Source organism: Cervus canadensis, chromosome 3 (assembly GCF_019320065.1).
Source record: "Cervus canadensis isolate Bull #8, Minnesota chromosome 3, ASM1932006v1, whole genome shotgun sequence".
Taxonomy (NCBI): Eukaryota; Metazoa; Chordata; class Mammalia; order Artiodactyla; family Cervidae; genus Cervus; species Cervus canadensis.
Window position 1 is genome coordinate 25,288,185 of NC_057388.1, and position 24,844 is coordinate 25,313,028.

General features: G+C 36.1%; 1 protein-coding gene across 8 annotated transcripts in view; it reads left to right on the top strand.

The window, feature by feature from the left end:
* Positions 1–24,844, top strand: part of HDAC9 (histone deacetylase 9) — a 980,387-nt gene that overhangs the window by 530,374 nt on the left and 425,169 nt on the right. For 2 of the 8 annotated variants that reach the window (XM_043462784.1, XM_043462791.1), the window contains 4 exons: positions 13,054–13,295; positions 17,507–17,657; positions 18,619–18,745; positions 21,189–21,310. In XM_043462784.1, the coding sequence (XP_043318719.1) occupies positions 13,054–13,295; positions 17,507–17,657; positions 18,619–18,745; positions 21,189–21,310 (642 nt within the window). The remainder of the gene's footprint in view (positions 1–13,053; positions 13,296–17,506; positions 17,658–18,618; positions 18,746–21,188; positions 21,311–24,844) is intronic. The other 6 variants (XM_043462790.1, XM_043462787.1, XM_043462788.1 and 3 more) reach the window with 3 other exon arrangements.

Consider the following 24,844-nt stretch of genomic DNA (forward strand, 5'->3'; position numbering starts at 1 on the left):
AGCTGTTTAAAGAAATGTTTCCATGTTTTAAAAGTGTGCAATCCTATATTAGAAGGGTTTAATGGGACTTTAAGACTTTAGATTTGCAATAAAGATTTCCTGGGAACTTAGGAAACAACTGAGATCTGGAGAAGATGGTGGGGCGGGGGGGGGGGGATGCGAAAGTACATTGGTTGAAGTTCTAGTCCCATTATGCAAGGTCAAAAATTAGACAGTAGAAAAGGAAAAGACATGATTTAAATCAAAGAGGAAAATGGGAGAAGCATCATGCATGACATGTCTGCTCTTTTTCTCTTCAGATTTTCCTGCACTGTTTAATATATGCTGTTGTCTTAAATATATTAAGCATTTAAACTTTCAGAAAATACTGGAGTTTTTATTTTTAGGTTAAAGGCAAATTGTTTCTTGCTGGCAGGACACAAGGACCAGTAAAAGCTCTGTTTTTCTTTTGGAACAGAACACGGTTACATACTTCTGCAAACAATAGTTCCTGATAGAAGGGAGGGAACATATTCTTTGAAAAAAGTTTATTTGCTGAATAAACAAATGTACTTTGTTCAAAAAGGGTGTTTGAGAGGGGTTAGAGAGGGGTATCTGCTGAGAGAATCATTTATGCAACTACTATTTATTAAGCTTGTATTACGTCAGATGATGAACTGACTTCTGGAGTTAGAGGGTAATGCCCTGCCTCAAATGTTAAGCTCTCATACGGAGAAGGAAGTTGTGTTAGCCATTTGCAAATAATAGTAATTTAGTACTTGTCTCTAACCTGGAAGAAAATGCAAGTTGTAGAAAAAAATATGGAGGAGACCGTTTATCTCACCTTCATTGTAGTTCTTACAGAAGTCAGTTCGCTATACTTCCCAGGTGATGAGTGGTATGAATGCTTTGTGTGCGTGTTAAGTCTCTTCAGTCATGTTCAACTCTTTGTGACCCCATGGACTGTAGCCTGCCTGGCTCCTCTGTCTATGGGATTTTCCAGGCAATAACACTGGAGTGGGTTGCTATGCCCTCCTCCAGGGGATCTTCCCTACCCAGGGATAGACCCTGTGTCTCTTATGTCTCCTCCATTGACAGAAGGGTTCGTTACCACTTTACCTGGGAAGCCCATATGTCTGAATAAGTAACACTTTTTAGTTCAATACTTGTATCACCTATTTTAAAACACTAAGATTTCTCATCTACTGAGTCTCATTTATAGGTATCATCATATCTAATCCATCTTTTATCTCAATAACATGGATTAGGCTCTTAGCTCCTGTTACCTTGAAGTCATATAAATTGGTTTGATTTTGCTTCCATACTTCAAGAAGTTCAATGACGCTTTTACTTGGTTCTCAAATAGTAAAGAACTAGCAAACACTGTGATACATTAGAACTAAGTGGGTATTACAAATGAGTTGGCAATTCATGTTGGTGTTATGGTTTGTTATGACTGCTTAATTCAAAGGCATATTTGCAGAGAGGGAATTTGAATTAAGTAAATCAAAATAGTAAGGCTTTGATTAAAAAATTAGCTTTCTTAAGCTTAAATGTTGATATTTCAAGGCCTACTGATATTTTAGTCATTTGTGGTTATTTTTGTTTCCTATTCAGACCCCTGGGAAATAAGAGAATAGTAAATCAAAGCTCAGATTACTTCTTGCATTTATTTTCTTTTCATTTATGCCGTGTATTAGTGCACCTTAAAGAAACTGTAGACATGTGTAACTTGAACAGAATCACTATGAGGGAGAATTATATTTCTTGTCTAATCAATTTAAATAATTCATGTTATAAAAATTATTTTTTTCAAATTTGATTAGTAATTCTAATCATTCTTTATGATGCAATCATAAATATCACCAGTGGAAAATAAGCTAAGAATATTTATTTTTATCACTAAAGTGAAATTTAGGAAAAATTGTCATCCAACTGAGGTTGTATTACTTGTTTTCCCATTTCCCATTTTTTATGTTAGCCACATTCAAATTTATTAATTTATTTTTTTAAGAAAAATATATTCTTTACGAGACTGAGGTGATTCTGTACATATCAGTAGTTGATCAGTTCTGGTATAATTTTCTCATAACATGGGATGATCATTCATGAATTAGGCATTACTGTTTAGATAATTCAAGATTGAAGTCTACTGATGCTAACAGCATGAATGGGTAAGTTTTTTTCACTCAGTGCTTCCCTAGCTCACTTTGGTGGTTCTAATCTGTCAGCACACTGAATGTTAAGAGATACTTTGGGGTCTGGGAAATGTGAAACGACGCCTTAGGTGGAAAAAGTTTTGAGATTGATTTTTTCAAATACTTAATCACTTTTGCTAGAAACTCATTCACTTGTCAATAATTTAAGCAGTCAATATTTATCAGAATTCAGATAGTCAAGAGGACCTAATAATTAATTGCTCTAGGATTTTAATTGGATACGTGTGTATGTGTATTTCTAGTTTTGTCACCATATGGTTCATCACCATCACTCATCCGTTTATTCCTTCATTCATTTCAGGTATGCACTGAGGCATACCATGGTTTTATGCTATACCAGGCGCTGAAACTTTAGTTCCTCTTCTCATGGAACTTAGAATAATGGTGAAGGGAGTCAAACAAATGTTATGAAGTGAGCTGCAAACTTTAATGAGAAAATGCAATAAGATGCAGAAAGAGATCCTACATCAAATCATTTTTAGCTAAGATATGAAGGATAAGTAAGAATCTGTGTAGAAAAATGGGCTGGGGTGGGATTGGAATTCAGAAAGAGGTAATGTTTGTGTGAGAAATCTCGGAGACATCAGAGACCATGATGTGTTTAAGGACTGAAAGAATATTGTTGTGACTCAAATGAAGGGAGGAAAGCATATCATAGACATCATGTTAAAGATTGGGGTTACACTGATAGGTATTATCCAGGAAAGTGACAGAGACTGCTTTCATAAGATAGGCAGTGATAGTAGAGAGCGCTTGAAGAATTAAAAAAATATTTAAGAGTGGAAAAAGTTATTTATGTTGATTCTGTATGGATAATCTAGAGGGAAAAGAGGAGTCAGATATCACTGTCGTGTTCTCTGGGGACACAAACCGACATCAGAGTTACTGGAGAAAAAGCCGCATGAGACAGCTATGTGGAGAGCACCAGTAATACCTCTGCTCTGTCGACTACGTCAAAGCCTTCGACTGTGTGGATCACAGCAAGCTGTGGAGAATTCTTCAAGAGATGGCAATACCAGACCATCTTACCCGCCTCCTGAGAAATCTGTATGCAGGTCAAGAAGCAACAGTTAGAACTGGACATGGAGCACCAGACTGAATCCAAATCGGGAAAGGAGTACATCAAGACTGTATATTGTCACCCTGCTTATTTAACTTATATGCAGAGTACATCATGCGAAATGCTGGGCTGGATGAAGCACAAGCTGTAATCAAGATTGCTGGGAGAAATATCAGTAACCTCAGAAACACAGATGACGCCACCCTTATGGCAGAAAGCAAAGAAGAACTAAAGAGCCTCTTGATGAAAGTGAAAGAGGAGAGTGAAAAAGCTGGCTTAAAACTCAACATTCAGAAAACTAAGATTATGGCATCCATTCTCATCACTTCATGGCAAATAGATGGGGAAACAGTGGAAACAGTGAGAGACTTTATTTTGGGGGGCTCCAAAATCACTGCAGATGGTTTACTGCAGCCATGAAATTAAAAGATGCCTACTCCTTGGAAGAAAAGCTATGACAAACCTAGACAGCATATTAAAAAGCAGAGAGACACTTTGCCAGCAAAGATCCATCTAGTTAAAGCTGTGGTTTTTCCAGTAGTCATGTATGGATGTGAGAATTGGACTACAAAGAAAGCTGAGCACTGAAGAATTGATGCTTTTGAACTGTGACTTATGTATATTTTCGGTGGCAATTTTAGAATAGATGTTAGGCTGGAGACAGAATGTCACCATATAGAAAGCAAATAAATCCCTGGAAAGGAAAATATTAATATCTCCATTGAGAGTCCTGGAGAAAAAATAGAAGAGGGTCCAGGTAGGATTCTGGAGCATCAATATCATTGCATTTAATGCATCATGTTTTATACATTGGTTTATGGGTTGATCTGCATAAGCACATGAGTTCTTGGAAGCACATGAGTTCATTCCCTTCTCTTGTTGATTAAAATCTGTTTTGGCATTTAATATTGCTTTACAAATATTCACTGAATAAAGGTATAAATGAAAAGTCATATGTCAACCTGATAATACTATAAGAATAGTGATTTTATTGTTATTTTAGATACATACAGTCCTAAACAGTCTGATACTCTCTTTAGATAGTATTAACTACATTATACTAAAGAATTTATTCTGGAATATAGTTATTGAGGCAAAGAACTGGAAGAACAAGATATAAACAGGCATCAGGCTTGGACCAGCTCTCTGTTAGCCTTATGCTATGATATAATAAACCCCTTCATGGATCACAACCTTGTTTTGGTGAAGGGGCTTGCATAACTCGGTGAAGCTGTAGGCCGTGCTGTGCAGGTCCACCCAAGAAGGATGGATCATAGTGAAGAGTTCTGACAAAATGTGGTCCATTGAGGAGGGGATGGCAAACTCCTCCAGCATTCTTGCCACAAGAATCCATGAACAGTATGAAAGGAAAAAGATATGGAACTGAAAGATGAGCTCTCCCTGTCGGAAAGTGTCCAGTTTGGAAGAGCGGAGGGGAATTGCTGATAAGTGCAGGAAGAATGAAGAGGCTGGGCCAAAGCAGGATTGATGCTCAGCTGTGGATGTGTCTGGTGGTGAAAGTAAAGGCCGATGCTGTCAAGAACAATAACCCTGGAATATTAGGTCTATTAATCAAGGTAAACTGGACATGGCCCAGTAGGAGATGTCAAGAGTAAACATTGACATCTTAGGAATTAGTGAATTAAAATGACCAAAATGTGCATATTTAATTCAGATGACCATTATATCTACTACTATGGGCAAGAATCCCTTAGAAGAAATGGAGCAGCCCTCATAGTCAACAGAAAAATCCGAAATGCAGTACTTGGGTGCAGTCTCAAAATGACAGAATGGTCTTGGCTCATTTCCAAGAAGAATCTTTCAACATCACAGTAATCCAAGCCTATGCTATGCCCGAACCAGTCATATCGAAGAAGCTGAAGCTGACTGGTTTTATGAAGACCTACAAGACCTTCTAGGACAACTCCAAAAAAAGATGTCAGCAAATTTGAAAAACTCAGCAATGGCACAGGACTGGAAAAAGTTAGTTTTCATTACAGTCCCAAGAAGGACAATGCCAAAGAATTTACAAACTACCTTACAATTATGCTTATTTCACATGCTACCAAGGTTATGCTCAAAATCCTTCAAACTGGGCTTTAGCACCAACATGAACTGAGAACTTCCAGATGTACAAGCTGGGTTTTAAAGAGGCAGAGGAACCAGAGATCAGATTGCCAACATTTGTTGGATCATGGAGAAAGAAAGGGAGTTCCAGAAAAACATCTACTGTAGTCTTTGACAATGTGGATCAAAACAAACTGTGGAAAATTCTTAAAGAGATGGGAGTATCAGACCACCTTACCTGTCTCCTGAGAAACAGGTATGCGGGTTAAGAACAATACTTAGAACCAGCCATAGAATAACTGACCGATTCAAATTGGGAAAGGAATATGATAAGGTTGTGTATTATCACCTTGCTTATTTAACTTCTGTGCAGAAGTACATCATATGAAATGCCAGGATGGAATCACAAGCTGGAATCAAGATTGCCACGAGAAATATCAGCAACCTCAGATATGCAGATGATACCACTCTAATGGCAGAAAGTGGGGAGGAGCTAAGAGCCTCTCATTAATGGTGAAAAAGCTGGCTTCAAACTCAACATTCAAAAAACTAAGACCATGGCATTTGGTCCCATCATTTCTGGCAAATATATGGGGGAAAAGTGGAAGCAGTTACAGATTTTCTTTTCTTGGGCCCCAAAGTCTCTGCACATGGTGACTGCAGCCGTGAAATTAAAAGATGCTTGCTCCTTGGAAGGAAAGTTATGACAAACCTAGACAGTGTATTAAAAAGCAGAGACATCACTGCCAACAAAGGTCCATAGAGTCAAAGCTATGGATTTTCAAGTAGTCATGTATAGATGTGAGTGTTGGACCATGAAAAGGTTGCATACTGAAGAATTGGTACCTTCGAATTGTGGTGCTCGAGAAGATTTTTGAGAGTCCCTTGGACTGCAAGGAGATCAAACCAGTCAATCCTAAAGGAAATCAACTCTGGGTATTCATTGGAAGGACTTATGTTGAAGCTGAAGCTCCAATACTTTGGCCACCTAATGCGAAGAGCTGACTCACTGGAAAAGACCTTGATGCTGGGAAAAATTGAAGGCCAAAAGAGAAGGGAGCGATAGAGGATGAACAACAGCAAAAATAACCAAAAAGATATAAAGCATAAAAGTGTTCATAAAATTACAAAGTTGAATTGCTTTGGTTCCAAATCAATGTTAAAAGAAATGGGTTTTGAAGGGGTAGTGGGATTTCAGAAACGGAAATATCAAGGTGGTTTTGCTGCTGTTGTGCAGTTGCTCGGTCACATCTGACTCTGTGACCCTATGATTGCAGCACGCCAGACTTCCCTGTCCTTCAGCGTCTCCCGGAGCTTGCTCACACACACGTCCATGTTAGTGGTGCCATCCAACTATTTTGTCCTCTGTCGTCCCTTTCTCCTCCTGCCTTCAATTTTTCCCAACATCAAGGTCTTTTCCAATGGGTTGGCTCTTTGCATCAGGTGGCCATAGTATCGGAGCTTCAGCTTCAGCATCAGACCTTCCAATGAATATTCAGGGTTGATTTCCTTTAGGATGGACTGGTTTGATTTCCTTGCAGTCCAAGGGACTCTCAAGAGTCTTCTCCAACACCACAGTTCAAAAGCATCAGTTCTTCAGCACTCAGCCTTCTTTAAGATTCAGGGTGGTTTAAATGAATTTAAATCAGCTTTATGGAGTCAAAGGAAGGAAAAATTTAAGTTCTTCTATTTGTTTCCCAAAGCCCACAGACTCGACCAGAAAAACTGTCTCTGGTGATCAATGTAACCAATAATGAGAAAGGGGCAGTGAAGATAGAATCACAAAAGATAGGTATCCCCCATTGCTGTGGCAGAGCAAAGTTTAACATTCTTCGGGGTGGGATTGACATCCTACATGTGAAGTTGCATCAATATGACAAAGACTGTAAGTGCTACTTACAGACATTCTTCCATCCATTTTCCAAGACCTCTCCAATTTCTTTTCAAGAAGGCTCACAGTGAAAATTGTATTTTAATACTTGAGTTAGCTGACCAGGTGATCAATAGAATTGTGTATGTGCATACAAAGAGTTTAAGGTACAGTAAACCAGATAACTTCCTAATTGGCAGTGGGTGTCACTGTTATTCCTTATTAATTTTGGTTTGGCTAGACAGTACAGAAATGGCAGGACATGGCAGTACATACTATGCAGAGCAAGTCGCAATCTTTTCTGGCACTACCTGACAAACAAGCATCAGTGAACATCTGGGTATTGAGCATTTTCATAAATGACCTGGTATCATCAGGATACATGTAGACATATGTTACTAGGACCAGCCTGCCTTAGCAAAGCCTGCAGAAAAGAAACAAATAGGAAAATATTAGTGAAAGATACCTATTCCTGATGAAGTTTCATATAAATTCCTGCAGAGTTTCCCATATACTTAAACTTTATTATAGGCTATACTTTGAAAAGAGTCAGATCACACATATCTGAGAGAGCTATTCCACATTCTTTTTTGAACCCCGAACTACTTGAGAAGCCCACATATTTGACTGGTTGATTTTAAAGCACAAAATGGTACAGCCGGCAGCCTTTTCCCATGGGTGGAGTCTGCAGGCCCAAACTCTCACAGATTTCTGTGCAGGAAAGGAGGAACAAAAGAAGCTGAACAGATGATCAAAGCAACATTTGTTTCCCCAGATCTGGCAATTGTTGTTCATATGTCCACCTGCAAGTGGTTTTGGTCAACCATTTCTTGGTATGAGAACTTAATTTCCACATAAACTGTCTCTGGGTAGCAGTGGAATGTGGTGTCCTGAATATTAGCATAACTGCTGTAACTATGAGTATTAACTGAGATATGTAGTTAAACATGGTTCCATTTTTGTCGCCGTTTTTCAAGTCTCAACTTTTAACTAAATTGACACATATGAATTGGTGGGAGATTGTCCCTATGCCATTTTCTTTTTGTGAAAGCCTGTGCTTTGCACTACACTGCTTCGGGATCTCATTCAGAGGAACAGCATGAACAGGCTTCAACCATTGTTGTGATAGTTGTAAATGGTCAAAATTTGCATTCTTAGAATTTTTCCATTCGTGAGGTTTGCAAGTTATTCACTTAAAACATTCTTAAAATGGATGGCTTCTTGTTTGTAAGCCAGATGATAAAGAAGCAACCAGTGAGTCCTGTTACTGAACATAAGAAGATTCTTCCTATTTACCTGTGCCATAAGTAATAGCATCTAAAGTGAAGATTTAAGCAACATGCGAAAGTACTGAGTTTTCTCAGTACTTTGAACTTTTTAATGGTCTTGGTATTTAAAAAAAGGTATTTGTTAAAGAAATTTAATTACAACTGAACAAGAATATGTATTGCTTAAATAAATATAGTTATCATACACATTTATATGAGCTGAGATTTATATTTTGAAATGGAAACATGTGTCCATGTTTCTTAATAAACTAAAAACTATTTCTAAAAACTTCATGAGTTGATAAATGCTAAACACAAGAAGGAATAACTGTCAAAGAATAATTGGAAAGACACTGAGGAAAGAATGAATAGAACTTTGTAGAGTGATAAGACTAGTTAATTTAGATGTGGAAAAGTTCCGACTGGGCATTTGGTATTAGAATAATAATGTGTGTGTGTGTGTGTGTGTGTGTGTGTGTGTGTATCTTGGCATGTATTTGAAATCTCAGACAAATAGTGGGTGAGTTCAAGTAAAGTTATATCTGTTAAGAAAATAGGATTTGATGGGACTTGCCTGGCAGTCCAGTGGTTAAGACTGCACTTCCAATGCAGGAGATGCCGGAGTTTGATACCTGGTCAGGAAAATAAGATCCCGCATGCTCCTTGGCACAGCCAAAAAAAAAGAAAATTGGATTTGTTCCCTGGTGGCTCAGTTGATAAAGAATTTGCCTGCAATGAAGCAGACCTGGGTTTGATCCCTGGGTCAGGAAGATCCCCTGGAGAAGGGAATGGCAACCCACTCCAGTATTCTTGCCTGGAAAATCCCATGGACAGAGGAGCCTGACAGGCTACAGTCCATGACACACACACTCATAAGTAATGCTAACAGTCAAAGAGTCGGACACAGCTGAGCAACAACAAATGCTAACGCTACTATTTGTTATCATCAACTTCCTTCTAACGTATGTATCCCTGGCCACCTGTTCTAAGTAATTTGTAAGGACTTTGCATGCTCCTAGACAAGAAATGTTGTGAACAGTGATGATTCCATTTCCTCATTGTTAAAGCTGGTTGTTATTTTTTCCTTGTAAGTTGATTATTTCTAATTATGATAATACAACAGCTGTTGACAGTGACCTTTCTTTCATATTTTGTGATGTGTAGGTGACTGTAACTTGTTGAAACTCAGCCCTGGTATTGTGTTACTATTATTGTTCCTGGGGAGGCTTATTAGCCTGTCACCGAAGATGTAAGAAAAATCCATCTTCCCTTTTGGAATACGATGAGCCTTTGTCACCCACAATGCAATTAATGTTAAAAATAGAAAGAATGGTTATGATATGATCATGATTAGACAGAGATGAGCTATTGTCCAAGTAACAGGAGCTGACCCAGCAGGCCAGAGATGACCTACACAGAACCGTCAGTTTGCTGGTTGCCATTTCTCTCTGAGTTTGATGAAATATTCATGCCTTTGCTCTCCTCTCTGCAAGCACTATTGATTTCTTGTATAAACGCTGCTATATTTAGTCTAGACAAATGGAATGTGGATTGCTGCTGAATAAATTGGATGAAAGACTGGGATCTTGCCTGCCGCTTTCTCTCGGTCTTGGGCAATTATTTATAATCAAGAGCAGTTTTTGTAAGTTGAGGGTGATTTTTCACAATTTAGTGATTAGTCTCTGAACAAAGGCAAGCAGTTAGACACAATCATTTCTGTTGGGATAGCAGGTTAAGAAGTCAAATTACCCTTTGAGTCTTAGACTAGCTGTATCAGAGAGTTCTGGGACTCTTTTCTCCTTATCTTTTTTGTTTTCTTTTCTTGGGGAGTGGGGAATTGATCATTATAGTTTACAGATAATAAGAATGCCAGCAAGGAGAGATCCCAGGCCTCTTGAAATTTTACATTTTGCATTCATAGGGTTAAATATGTTTATTGAGACGTCCATGTAAATACTGAGGCTTTATTCTGGCCTTTTCAGTGTAGAAATGAAGTATATCATTAACAGCCATTGCTTTTGATTGGGATAATGCCACCTCCATAAATTAATGCTCAAAATCTCATGTTACTCCGGAGCCTTAATTGACAGTTCTTCACTGGACAGTGTGACCAAAGTTCTTACAGGCCCTCATTCTCACTTAGTTTCAAACTTGTCAAAGTTAATATTTTTTCTTTTGTAAATATCATGTTTTAGAAATATTGTTCACCAAACTATGGTTTATTAATAAATCATTTTCCCATTTTCATTAAAATGACATGTCAGTACAATAACTGCAAACTCTTCTGATCTGTATGTTGAAAAATCACCAGTGTTGTCAACCAAGACTGATAACAGGTTGCCCGCATACCAGTGCACAGTCATGCCTCTTCACACAAACCTTTATGTACACACAATTCACATGGTAAGCAAGATATTAGTATTTCATTTAGTGTTTGAAGCCTTAATTTCTACTAACAATTTCTGTTAGCCTTTCTTGACTTGCTGAAAATAACTCTTAAATTCACATGGAATATTAACTTCATAGTTTCCAACTGGCAATCTGCAAATTTAAGTTATTCAGGGTAGGAGTCGGAGCATTAGATGCAATTGTAAAAATATGAAAAAATAGAAGGGGGGCAATTACTCATATTTCTACCTAAAATAGAACTTTCTTTTGTTCTTTATCTCACCAGTCTTAGCTAGTAGAATTCAGAGACTAATACCATTAAATCTCCAGTAGAATATATGCTCAATGAAGGCGAGAATGTTTTTGTCTTTTTGTTTTACTAATAAACCCAAACATGTAGAATCAACTTGGGAATTTAAAGTTCTCAATAAATGTATATTGATTAAGTTAAATTATAGTTAAAGAGTTATCATAGGGTATATGTCACTTTTATTGTTGTTCGTTCACTTAATGTTGCAACAGCATTTTTCCTGTTCCGATAAACATTGTTTTTAATGATTACATATTTTCCATGAAATAGATGTGACATATTTTACTAGACATGACATATTTTACTAGACATCTCCTTGTAGTTGGTGATTTCAGTTAAAATAATAATACTTTAGTTAACAATATGACATTGAACTGTTTCTTTATATGTTAATTTTATTTCCTTAAGATATATTCCAAGAGTTGGCAAACCTGAATCAAATGGTAGAAATATTTAATTCCTCTTGCTACCTGTCACCAAATTGTGATATCACATATCACTTTTTTGGAAGTTTTAAGCTGATTGGCAGTGCCACTTGCAGTATACAATTGTCTGCTTGGTCATATGTTCGCCCTGTTGTTACATACCTGTATGCATATATATGAATCACGTATATGCTCCCTTGTCTATCGAATTCTCCAGGCAAGAATACTGGAGTAGCCATTCCCTTCTCCAGGGGAATACGATACTTAATAATTAGAAAATGATGCCTTATTTTGATTTAAAATTTGCATTTCTTTACTTTAGTGAAGGTGGATTTTTTATTTGTTTAGCTCTATTTGTTTTCTTGCCTTAAATATTTTCTGTAAGTTTTAGTGTTTTTATTTTCTAATATTTGATAGAAACCATGCACAATTTTATTTTCATATTTACTCTTAATATTTTTGTTTGGTTATTCTCACAGTCTTCATGATTTAGTCTAATACACAGTAAATTCCACTTTTACATAATTTAAAAAAGCATTTATTGAGAAGTATGCTGTATGTTGTCAGTCTTTGAATTATCTTATTTAATCATTTTAACAACTCTGTGTTGTTACTGTTAATGATAATTATCTCCATTTTACATGTGAGGAAACTGAAACCCAGAGAACTTAAATAACACACTCAGGATAACACAGTTACCCAGAAGGTAACACATCCTTTTATATGTTATGGGAACAGGCATTTAGATTTAAAGCAGAGTTTGGAAACTGGCAACCTGTATGTCAAGGTCCATTTACAGAAACATGTTTTTCCAGTTCCCATAATTTAAAAAAATTTCCCAATTATTTAATTGAAAATTAGGTGACTTCTGTCTACACTGGGTCTGTATTTGCTTTCTACTCACCATTTCCCACATATTAGTATGCATATTCGTCCTTTTTCTTTGCTAGGTTCCATAGCCCTACAAATACATTATTTTATAAGCTTTACTTCTTTATTTTATAAGCTTTACTTCTTAAGGAATGTATCTTCTGATTACAAACAAAAATGTTTGTAAGTGTACAAATTTGTTTGTGTTAGAAGTTTTCTAATATCACATGACATCTTTTCCTCAATAGTGTTGCATTTTTTATCTTAAGTCAACTTGAATTTGACCAGTGGTCCAGTAGAATAAGTGTTATAAACGAACAACATTGATACCTGTGAATCTTTGGAGTCATCTCTTTGAAAAGGGGAAATGTGAAAGATTTAATGGCAAAGTACAAAGTGCTAGCTGAAAATCAGCATTTTATCAAGTCTAATGTACAGAAGACCTTTTTATCATCCTTGTAAAAAAACAGAACTAAATTTATTGGTGCATTGAAAGAAATCTAGTAGGGTAAAGTGTCTTTCACTTCTAATTTGTTTCCAAATCAGCGTGCTAATCTTCTGTCCTCTGTCACCCCTCCTTTTTTTTGGTTTCTCCAGTCGATGTGAAGTCAGAGGTTCCTGTGGGCCTGGAGCCCATCTCGCCTTTAGACCTAAGAACAGACCTCAGGATGATGATGCCCGTGGTGGACCCTGTTGTCCGTGAGAAGCAACTGCAGCAGGAGTTACTCCTGATCCAGCAACAGCAGCAGATCCAGAAGCAGCTTTTGATCGCGGAGTTTCAGAAGCAGCATGAGAACTTGACACGGCAGCACCAGGCTCAGCTTCAGGAGCACATCAAGGTAGCAAGCGTTTCTTTGTCTCTAACTGTGACTCTGGGAGTCTGCGCCATAACGTGGGCATAAGAGGGAGCACAGGGGTGATGTTTCATTCTGAAAAGATATGGATTCATGGCTGGGAAGAAACTGGGGTTGTACTAGTGAAAACCTAGGGTAAGTAAAAGGAATCCTGGCAGAAATCCTGCTTTGCTTCTTGGAGAGGGGCCTCTACAACTCCTTTATCAGTTAGTTTATAGAATCAATATCTGGGAATAGTAACTTCTTACCCTTTTTAAGATTCTCTTCTACATAATTTTGTCCATTTGCCACAGCTACTCTCCATCAAGAAGAACCATGAGCCTGAGGAGACACATTTTATGTGTCTAAAGAATCTACATAGACTATTTACCAGAGAGGATAAATTAATCATTTTATGTGAAGAGAGAGCCTTTTTAATTTTTTTTTTCTTTTTGTCTTTGGTCTATAAGTAGATGTCCTGGATATGCCCTAATCTTCCTTATGGAAAAGACTTCATAATGTATACATACAAAAAATAGCATAATGAAAAGCTGGATAGAATTTTATATATATATATGATATATGTAAAGAAACTGGTACAGATGTTTTCAGTGTTTTTATTTAAGTCTAATAGATTAGATAAGAATTTATTGAAAGACTTTCGGGAGTAGTTGATAATTTGAGACCCAAGTTATTTAATTAAGTTATTCTGGGAGAATTATGTCCATATCCCAGAATTTTTTGAGATTGACTATTTTAAGATCATTCTAGATGTGTTTGTATCTATTTAGTCTCTTGTATCATCAGAGGTAAGTATTACTTCAGTTTAATTTGTAAATGTCTTTTAACTTCTTGATGAAGATATTTAAAACAAAGCTATTTTGGTCTGACTTAATAGATGCTTACTTTGAATTTATTATGACAGTAATATGAAGCAGCAAATATTTATAATAAAGTTTTTTATGTCCAACTCCTTCAAAAAATGACTCAACTATGTTAATGTATTATTGTAATAAGGTAATGTGATATTATTTCATATTTTATTATATTGTATATATAGGCACTTGATCTTTTACTCACTTGCATATCAAGTACAAACACATTTACATGGTGTTAATATAGATAATTAATCTATGTTAGTATTATAAACTTTTACCGTACTGATTATTATAGTGTCTGAGAAGGTCAAGATGCTCTTTCCTCCCTATGTTCCTTGTTTTGTAACTCCTTAGCCAGCAGGCCTATTTTATCTTATTTTTTAAAAAAAGCTCTTTGATATCTGATATAAAGGGTAATGTTTTTTTCCTTTAACTAAAAGAACTTTACTAAAAGAGCTCCTCCAATTATTGATCTGTTCAGTTCAGTTCAGTCACTCAGTCGTGTCCGACTCTTTGCGACCCCATGAATCGCAGCACTCCAGGCCTCCCTGTCCATCACCAACTCCCGGAGTTTACTCAAACACATGTCCATTGAGTCGGTGATGCCATCCAGCCATCTCATTCTCTGTCGTGCCCTTCTCCTCCTGCCCCCAATCCCTCCCAGCATCAGGGTCTTTTCCAATGAGTCAGCTCTTTGCACGAGGTGGCCAAAGTATTGGGAGTTTCAGCTTCAGCATCAGTCCTTCTAATGAACACCCAGGACTGATCTGCTTTAGGATGGACTGGTTGGATCTCCTTGCAGTCCAAGGGACTCTCAAGAGTCTTCTCCAACACCACAGTTCAAAAGCATCAATTGATCTGTAAGATACCCTAAAAATAAGAATGAGGATTTTAAGTCCCATGTGGAATCATGGCTATATTTTGCAGTGTAGGAAACCTTCATTTAGTTTATAGACTTTTTTTTTAATGGTTCTTAAACATTATTTCAGTTTGACCTTTGAAACAGTAATAGTAACAGTGATGTCTAGATTCATTTCTTCAATCATTCTAGACATCTTAAGATGGCAGTGATGAATGAGTAAAATTTATATTCTTCACCATACTTTAAGATTTACATATCTAGTTCATTTTGCCATGTTATACAAGCCATGTTGCCCTGAATATTGGATAGTACTAATAAGTTACAGCTTCATATGCATCTTTTCATTTATGTTTGATGCCTTTGATAGTTGTAAAGATCAATATTAAAAATTTAAAGTAATTTGATTTTACTCAAAAGTTAATAGTAACAAGTAGGTAATTGTTACTTTGCCCCCAAACAAAGTATATAGAAGGTTTACTGACATCTGGAAAATATTGGAAAAGGGGGGAGAAAAATGATTCTGAGATAGCTAAATGGAAAACTTAGTTTTTGGAATGATTTTCTAGAGTAATAAGTTGCTTTTTCAGAAACTAAAGACATACTTAAAATTTCCTTTTAAGTTTAAAAAGTGTTTTTGCTTTAATTTCTTTTTAACTTTACTGTTTTGTATTATATATTACAAGGCTAAAAGTTGATGCTTTTAACATTCATTTATTTTTTTTTTAATAAGAAAGACACAGCATGATGCTTTACTTATTTATATTAGTGTTTTAAAAATTTGGCTTTCATAATCAACATCTGTTGAATTAGATGCTATTGTCCCATTTTTCCACCTAGTAGTCTGAGGCTCAGAGAAATACTGTAGGGTCACATTACAGGGTCACGTAGCCAGTAAAGAGTTGTAATCTTGCCTTGTCTGCCTCCAAAGCTGCTACTTCATTCCGCCTCTGTGTTGGACTAGAACATCTGAAATTGGAGGAGTGAATTTTTTTTTAAACCTCATTCTTGCAGTCCTCAGCAATGAATGGTAGCTGTGCCAATTAAATTCTGTGCTTTTCTAGATGCCTAAGAGAGATTAACATTCATTTCCTTTTGGGCTTTGGGTGGCACACTAAATCAATGTGACCAACCCCAGCATCTGTATAAAACTAACATTTAAGGCAAAGTTTAAGCAGAATTATGAAGTTTTTTGTTAGAAAATAGAATTATTATTATTAAGAGACTAGTAGAGCACATCCAAAATGCCAGAGATTGTAATACGGAAGGAAACCAGAAATGCTTCTAACCATGTCCTGGGACGAGAGAAGCTATCATGTTTGATGTGCAGAGTTGGCTTCCTGTTGCTCCACAATAACTCTTTTTTTTTTTTTTTTTCCACAGTAACTCTTATGCCATTCCACATAATTTTTTTTCTGTTACTTTTCAATGTAAATTTCAGAGTCTTAGGCACCTGTCTCATGTAAACAGCAAATTATACTAACTTCATTAATATCAAAGCAAAATTAATATTGTTCAAACTTGCAACCTAAATTTCATATGCATTTTGAACATAATGCATGAGAGAGATTATTTCTCTGTCTTATATCTGAGGAACCCATACTCTGAGTAGCTTATTAAGTTGTCTAGATCTTGTATCTAGTAATGTCAGAGCCTGGTAGAAGTCAGTCACGAGTTATTTCTCAGTGGGCACATTTATGATTATTCCTCAATGTCTGTTTCACAGTCTGAGAAAATTGACAACTCAAATGGTTTTTAAGAATGCTTTATATTCATGTTGTACATTATTTAAAAGTGAATTCAAGGGATTCAAACAGCCAAACAGTAGTGTATCAAAATGTAGTCTTGTGGAAGTGATTTCTTCTTAACCAGTCTATAGCTGAGGAGTTTTGTATGCTGAGTGGACTAATTAATTAGACTTTGCTATTTTGAGAAAATAGCTTGTGGTGCATTTAGGGATTGTATTCATCTATTGAAAACCTTCTCTGTAAGGTTCTGAAACTTTTAGCCTTTGTTTTATTTCAGATGTATTTTCCCCAAAGTAATTCATATCTCACTATTCTCAGTTTGATTATGTTCCTACTGTTTCTTAGTATAAGAAGTTAAGATTTCAGTTGTTTATGTTTTGAGGGACTTGGTAAAACAGACTTCTGGGAAATTCCTGGCTTTCTTCGCTGTATCCTATATTTCAGATGCACAAAGAAAAGTCACTCAAGGAACTGAAGATCTGAGTGAATTTGGTAATATTCTGATAGGACGGCATAGGTAATGAAGCTACCTAAAAACTTGCTTGTTAATGACAGTAAAACAATGGCATTAGTTGCTTGTCTTTAGATTTCAATAATATAAAAAAAAGGGGAGGTTAAAATGTAAAGTAAGTAGAACTAAGTTCCAAAAGCTCATAACATTTCGATTTTGGTCATTGATGACTATGAAGCCTAAAGAAATTGCACACTCTCATGTCTTTCTCTTCTCGCAAGTTGCAACAGGAACTTCTAGCCATAAAACAGCAGCAAGAACTGCTAGAAAAGGAGCAGAAACTGGAGCAGCAGAGGCAAGAACAGGAAGTAGAGAGGCATCGCAGAGAACAGCAGCTTCCTCCTCCCAGAGGCAAAGATAGAGGACGAGAAAGTAAGAGGCACCAGGGTAAAAGATGTATCTCTTCCCTCGTCTTTGGCTGACTGTCATTCGGAAAGGAGCCTGATAAAGAGCGGAATCACACTTGTCAAAATTGTCTGTGTTTAAGTAAAAGAATAAATTATGGGCCCAAATGTAAAGCTTTGACATTCACTTGTCAGCTCTCTGCATTCAGTCTACAGGCATCTTCGGAAGTAAACTTGTTTGGCAAAGATGATAATGTTTTTTATTTTGCACCTTAAAAATAACGTGATGCTAAGGCAATATGGCTATGCCACTGTGTTTAATAGTAAACTTACTTCCACATTACTCCACCTTCTTCTCATTCAAGTAGTGATTGCTCTTTAATAAGTCAAGCCTTGTCTCATTTACTTTTTAAGTACCCAGACTTTGGAACGATTTAAAGTAGAACTTGTGTTTAAAGAAAAAAAACTATCCACAAGAGGGAGACAGATCCAAATAATTCCCCTGCATGAGGTCAGTTCAAAATCAGGTCGTAGCAAGGTTTGAAATGTGATGACTTGAACTGAAATTGTCAGCATTATTTATTTGTTTAATGCTCAAAAGAGTTTTTTTTTTTAGTTAGGTTTTGAAAACTAGAAATTCAGAAGAGCTCATTTTAATGTGTTTAATCACTTATATGGTCCCCCAAGATTCATGACTTTTAAAAAACGGTGCTTCATTCCTCAGCAGTATTTTTTAAAGCTTAGGAAAAAACTACTATTAATTCTGGGAATCCCCTTTCTGTAAAAGCAATTAAATCATCGGAGGTCTTTTGAAAATTGGCAGTTGAAGCAGTAGTTATGAAACATTACTATGTCATTTTCTAAAGCCTGTTTAGACTCTCGTTTTTTCTTTTAATAGGAAAACTCATATGCTGTGACCAGTAATATTCCAGAGGCAGGAAAGGACAGAACCCCAAATCACCATCTGTTTCTGTGTGTGTGTGTTTCAGGGGCAGTGGCAAGTACAGAAGTAAAGCAGAAGCTTCAAGAATTCCTGTTGAGTAAATCAGCAACAAAAGACACTCCAACTAATGGAAAAAATCATTCCGTGAGCCGCCATCCCAAGCTCTGGTACACGTATGTTCAGCTTTTGGCTTTCTTCATCCCCAGGGGTAAAGATCACAGGTTCTCAATTCAGCCAACCTGGGCACAGATCCCTGGCCTGCCAAGTTCTGAGCTATATGGCCGAGGGCAAGTTCCTTGAATTCTCTAATGCTTGGAATATTTCTCTGTAAAAAAAGAGGATTTCTGGAAAGGTCCTGTAAAATAATGTGGTAAAGTGTGTAACAGAGATTAGCTCTTAAATAAGTGTTAGTAAGTACCACCTTGAGGGCTAGAAAGTATTATGCATGTTCTTTGCAAAATGAATAACTGATAAATGTAGGGTGGGGCATAGCAATTAATTCATATTTTGCATTTTTCTATTCTCAGATGGTACATCTGATATCTTTACAATAATTTCTGAAGATTTGGCTGGTTGAGATTTTATTTTACTTGGCTTGATATAAGATGGATATCGAAGTTACTTTTTAAAAGTCCAGAAGATTTTTGACAATTAAAAAAAAAAAAAAAGACGAAGAGAAGGGAAGACAAGAAAAGTAGCTGACTGATACATCTAAGTTTTCAGTGACCAGTTTACCCCTGCCCACCCTGAAAAATGAGAGTAGATTGGTTTTTAACATATAAATTGACTATAATACACTGTGGTATTACAGTTTTTTATGCAACCTTGTTTCTCCAAGTCAAGTAAAGAGATACTATGCAACACACTATTCTTTCTGTAAAGTATGAGGGAGGTGGTATTTTTAAAAATCAGGAGAAAAACTGATAGGCAAAGCATATTTCAATATAGACTAATAGATTATACTTTCATCTCTTTCATATCTGTCTTCCCTGATGGCTCAGACAGTAAAAGCGTCTGCCTACAATGTAGGAGACCTGGGTTCGATCCTTGGTTTGGGAAGATCCCCTGGAGCAGGAAATGGCAACCCACTCTAGTACTCTTGCCTGGAAAATCCCATGGGTGGAGAAGCCTGGTAGGCTACAATCCATGGGGTCGCAAAGAGTCAGACACGACAGAGCGACTTCACTTTCACCTCTCATATTTATAAAATATGTTTAGGATTTTCTACTTACATATTTTTAATTACTCACATCATAAGGATAAGGGAGTAAATGCTTGATTATTTGATACTCTGTTATCTTGACATTTCAGCATGCCAGGAGTTCTATTTTAAAGAGTTATTGTTTTTCTAATTCTGTCTTATAAGTATCTTCCCATTTCTGCATCCAAAAACAAAAAGGTAAATAAGACAGATTCCAGAATGCTATATAAATAATTTTTAATGGTTTATGTAATTTTTATCATGCATATCAATTGACTTGAAAAGCCAATCCCTGAAGAAAATTTCCACATGTTCAATCAACATCAAAAATACTGAAAAACACATTTTGTTTTATTACCTAAAATTACATATATAATTTATAGCTAATTCATATCCCTTCTAAATTAAAGCCTCTTTTAAGAAAAGATAATTCCTTTTTTTAAAAGTGGGAAGCAGCTACATGCAAGCAACTTGTCAACTGAAAATTCTTTAGCTGTTCCCTTGGGTATATTTGACATGGCTCTCCAATGTTACTTAGCAATCTTTTTTTTTTTTTTGGTACTGAACAGTAGGATCCAACTCCTAGATAGCCAGCCATAAGTCATTAATTTGTGAAATCTGAACTTAATACTTTTTTTTGCCAATTGTGATCCAATGAAATATCCTCACACTAGCTAATTCTTGAGACTGTTGACTTGAAGAAATAATACTGGTAGAATCATCATGGTGGTGATACTATGTCTCATCTAATGTCTTCTTCATATATAATGACTGTAGATGTTTATATTGGCTGAGTAGTCTATGTTCAGTCCTGAACTCTTCTCCAATGACACAATTGTATCTCTTTCACTTGTATTAATGCCGGAAAGACAACACATTTTGAGAGTTCACTTTCATACAAAGAAGAATGTGTCTTCAGTCTTTACCTTGGAACTGCTGTCGAAATCAGGAAACCTGGGTCTCTTGGCATAGTACTCTCTCTCCATGTACTTTCCTGGACTACCTAGCAATTTTAAAAAATGAAGTCCTTCTCTATGTTTACTTTTACCTTGGTTGTTCTGCAAGGCTGACCAAAAAGGATTCAGATGATGACTTTTCCATTAAAATGGCTCCTAAGAAAACACACATAATAATCTCAGATACCAAAACTCAAGCTCTTTGTAAATTCTCTCCTTTAATGAAGCAAAGTTTTCTATGTGGCCACATGACACAGTGGGCATTCTTGGGCATCCTGCATCATTCTACAACATACTGCTAAAGTGAACTTGGTTATGTGAGGCTGTGGTTTGTACCCGCTAAAAAGGAAGAGCATAAACACAGCTGAGATACATGTTGCAGCACATGCAACCGATTATTGCTGACTAGTGTGCAGTAAAAACTCCAGGACAAATGGTGAGCCCTCTTTTCTTTTGTAGGGCTGCCCACCACACGTCACTGGATCAAAGCTCTCCACCCCTGAGTGGAACGCCTCCATCCTACAAATACACATTACCTGGAGCACAAGATGCAAAGGATGATTTCCCCCTTCGAAAAACTGGTAAGTAAGTTTCACAAGAAGATTTCACTTGCTCTTCCATAGCATTCCTGTAGTTTTATTTTGCCATATGTCTAGGGGAATGTCAAAGGATTTGTAATCATAGCTATTAGACTCTCCGACCTCTGCCCTTAGCAGAAGCAAATATTTATGCGTGCATACACACACACTCCTATTTCTGTTAATACATCAATTCATTCGATATATTATCAAAGTAACTTTTTGATTAATCACATTTAGATTTTAGACAAATTATTTTCTTATTAGCAATGAAGAGGAGAATTAAATAAAATAGAAGTTTGATTTCTCAGAAAATTTAAATCATCTCCATTAATGATGACCTCTGTAGTTTCCTCCATTATCTGGATTTTTATTGAGCCTTACTCATTTACCAGAAAAATGGAAATAATATTCTTCTTTTTCCTCACACTTTTAAAAACCTTAAATTGTAATTGTTTACTAAAACAGACAAGGCCAAGGCTTACCTTCTGAGTAAGTGACTTGCCTAATGTCTCACAGATTATAGAAGTCATCGTGAAGCTTTGTAGCTAATAATCTCATGTGATTGTATTAAAATTTGCTTAGGGGAACTGGGATGATGAATCTGGAATAAATTTGGAATTTAGTCAACAACTCTATGGCTTTAAGGTCTGTATTTGTTTTCCCATGTTCCTTTTTAGCCCTCTGACATGTGCATATCTAACGTGTTATATGCTCTATTCCTCTATAATAAATGTATTTAAACTTTAGCTAGGCATAAGCATAAGTAGCATTTGTATACGTGATGTTATAAATCTTTTGATATTTTCTAAATATAGTTGTTAAGAGGAAGTTTTAAATTAAAAAATATAACCAAAATTGATGTGAAAGATATTCAGAGCAGATAGTTTGGTTCATTGTATTTTACACAGATCTACTTGAATAAGTGTAGGTCTGTGTAATTTGTATATAAAATCTACAGAACAAAAATGATTTTTAATAATTACATTCATTTTCCCAAGCAATTTTGAATAATTGAAATGAAAATAGATTGTAAAAACACATGCTGAAGCTGTTTTCTGTCATAAAATTTACTTCCAGCATAATGAATATTTAAAAATAAAATCAATCATTAGTAAGAATTTGCTCTATCATCTAGCCCATATTGTACCAGGCACTGGGGAAGGATGGCCAAGTATTGCAAAGCAGTTCGTGCCTTTTTATTTTAATAGACCAAAGGATTTTGTGTTTCTACTGTAAGATACTAGATAGAGTAAAATACTTCAATAAAAGGAAATACAAAGGAAAGAATGTTTTATGTAATGCATGAGAATTTCACACTGTTATCTACCAATCAGATCACTTTTCATATAAATAAACTTCTCTGGGATAAAAGGAATAAAGCGAATAGTGAGCCTCCACATATTTCTAAAACATGGCATATAGTTTATGAAAATTGATCCATAAAGGACATGGGTTTTAGAATGTGGGGACTTTGATCTGCAGCTTTGACATTTAGTTGCACCAATGGCATGTGTAGGAACTATTGACAGAGATTATGTGAATATTGCCCCAGGTCTCAGGGCAGTGACTGGCATTCAAGAGCCTGAGGAGTCACTAAAAGGAAAGAAAACACGAGTCCCCTTATGGCAGGAGGTTACTGATGAGTGATACAGTTACATTCAGGGGGAAAGACGTCTACCCTGCTGTGCACATAGCCTTTGAATATATTCTTACCACTGGGAGATTGAAAACTACTGCAGAACTGACACTGACTTCGAAAAGTAGTGGCATTTGGAGCCAGTAAGCACCCAGAAAGCACATTTGATCTTTGTCAATACTTAAAGACGAGTACTAAAAACCCATTCTTTGTGTCCCACTGTTCTCATGAGAACAATTTGGGATTTTTTCTCTGAAGATTGAGTAGGAATTTATTCTTGTAGAATTTCTCAACCCATAACAAAATTCAAAGAGAAACCCTGCTTATATGTTACAAAATTTTATTCCACTTATCTTCTATATCTCTTTATGTGATACGTAATAGTAGTGGAAGGTTGCAGCCCCCATCTTTTCTAGTAATGTATTTTCTGTATTTGCCCAGTATTTTAAGTTTCTTCCCTTTATATCGAATATCTGTTATTTACAAAGTGTCAAGGCTGCTGACCTGCAAAACCAAACATTTCCAGCATTGTGTCAATAAAGTTCTTGAAAAGCCATTAATACTTTTACATCTCTATAGGGGTTTCAAAATATTCCTTAGTTCAATTCCCGTTGTCTGAGAAAAGTGTGATGTAATTAAATACAGATGTTTTCTACACATTATCTAAAATACTTAGAGATACCATTCATTAATTACAAATAGGCGGAAGTCTTCCAACTTTTGTAAATATAATCTATTTGGTGTATTTCCAGTTCACTGTGAGAAAGTTTAGATGTATATTTGCACTAAATAGAAAAGCACTGAAGTACTGTAAAGTAATCGTTTTTACTTCAGCGTTTGTCGTATTTTAATGACTCAACAGTTATTACAAAAAAGTAAGCAATAAAATATCATAACTAGATATATGTGATGATTGAGGAAACTGTTTAGGATAATCTTCACATAAAGCTACATCATATTAAATGAAATCTGGAGAAGCGGCATTGATCATATAGTATAAATACCAGGACAGCTGTAATAATCTCGCTTTTCTGTGGATGCCTGGTTATCACTCTCTGAGGTCTACTTGAATGGCATTGAATTCAGTCTTAGATTTAAAAGAAGTTGTTAAGTGGATTCTATCTTTTTGATCTGCATATAATACTAATAATGCTTTAATACTAATACTACTAATAATAACACTTTAATAATAATAATAATAAAAATAATGCTTACATTTTCTTTTTAACCTATGTTGGTGCTGAATTGCCAGTATACACTAGCAAGATTTGAGGAACTAAAGCTGGAACCAGAGTAAGGAAAGTCCTAATGACCTTAAAATGTATCAAGTGGCCCCAGGGGTGTTCCCAAAGCAGTGAGCTAAATTCAGAACCTCTCCTGACCTCTCAGGACTCAGCCAGACAGGGGGAGCCTTGGAACAGTCAACCACAGAAGTCTCATTTGCCTGCAGAAATCTGACCTTTGTCATGCAAAGTGGACCTTTACTTCCTTCCCCTAAGGAGAATCATAGTTGCTCATACCTTTTGGGCTTTTTGGAAACATCAGAATTCTGTGAATCGTTAGCTCTACTCAGTTCCTATTTCTGTTTTCTTTGAAATACAGGAATTGATAGTCTTCTGCTCTTTTCCTAACAGTGAATGTCAGAGGCTTTCAAATGAAGTTGAGAATAAAATAATTGTTTTTAATTTTTATGTATTGCCCACACTTAAGTGCTTCCTTTTAGAATTACCCTCTGATGGCCTCTGTTCTATAACACAAGAATTTGTTGATTCTGAAATTTGTATTATTTTGCTGAACTTTAGGTTTTTTTGGCTGCAAATTATATCATGTGGTAGTAGGTGATTTTTTTTTCCAGTATAATACAGTGCTGGACTGATAATAAACTATAAAATAGGGAA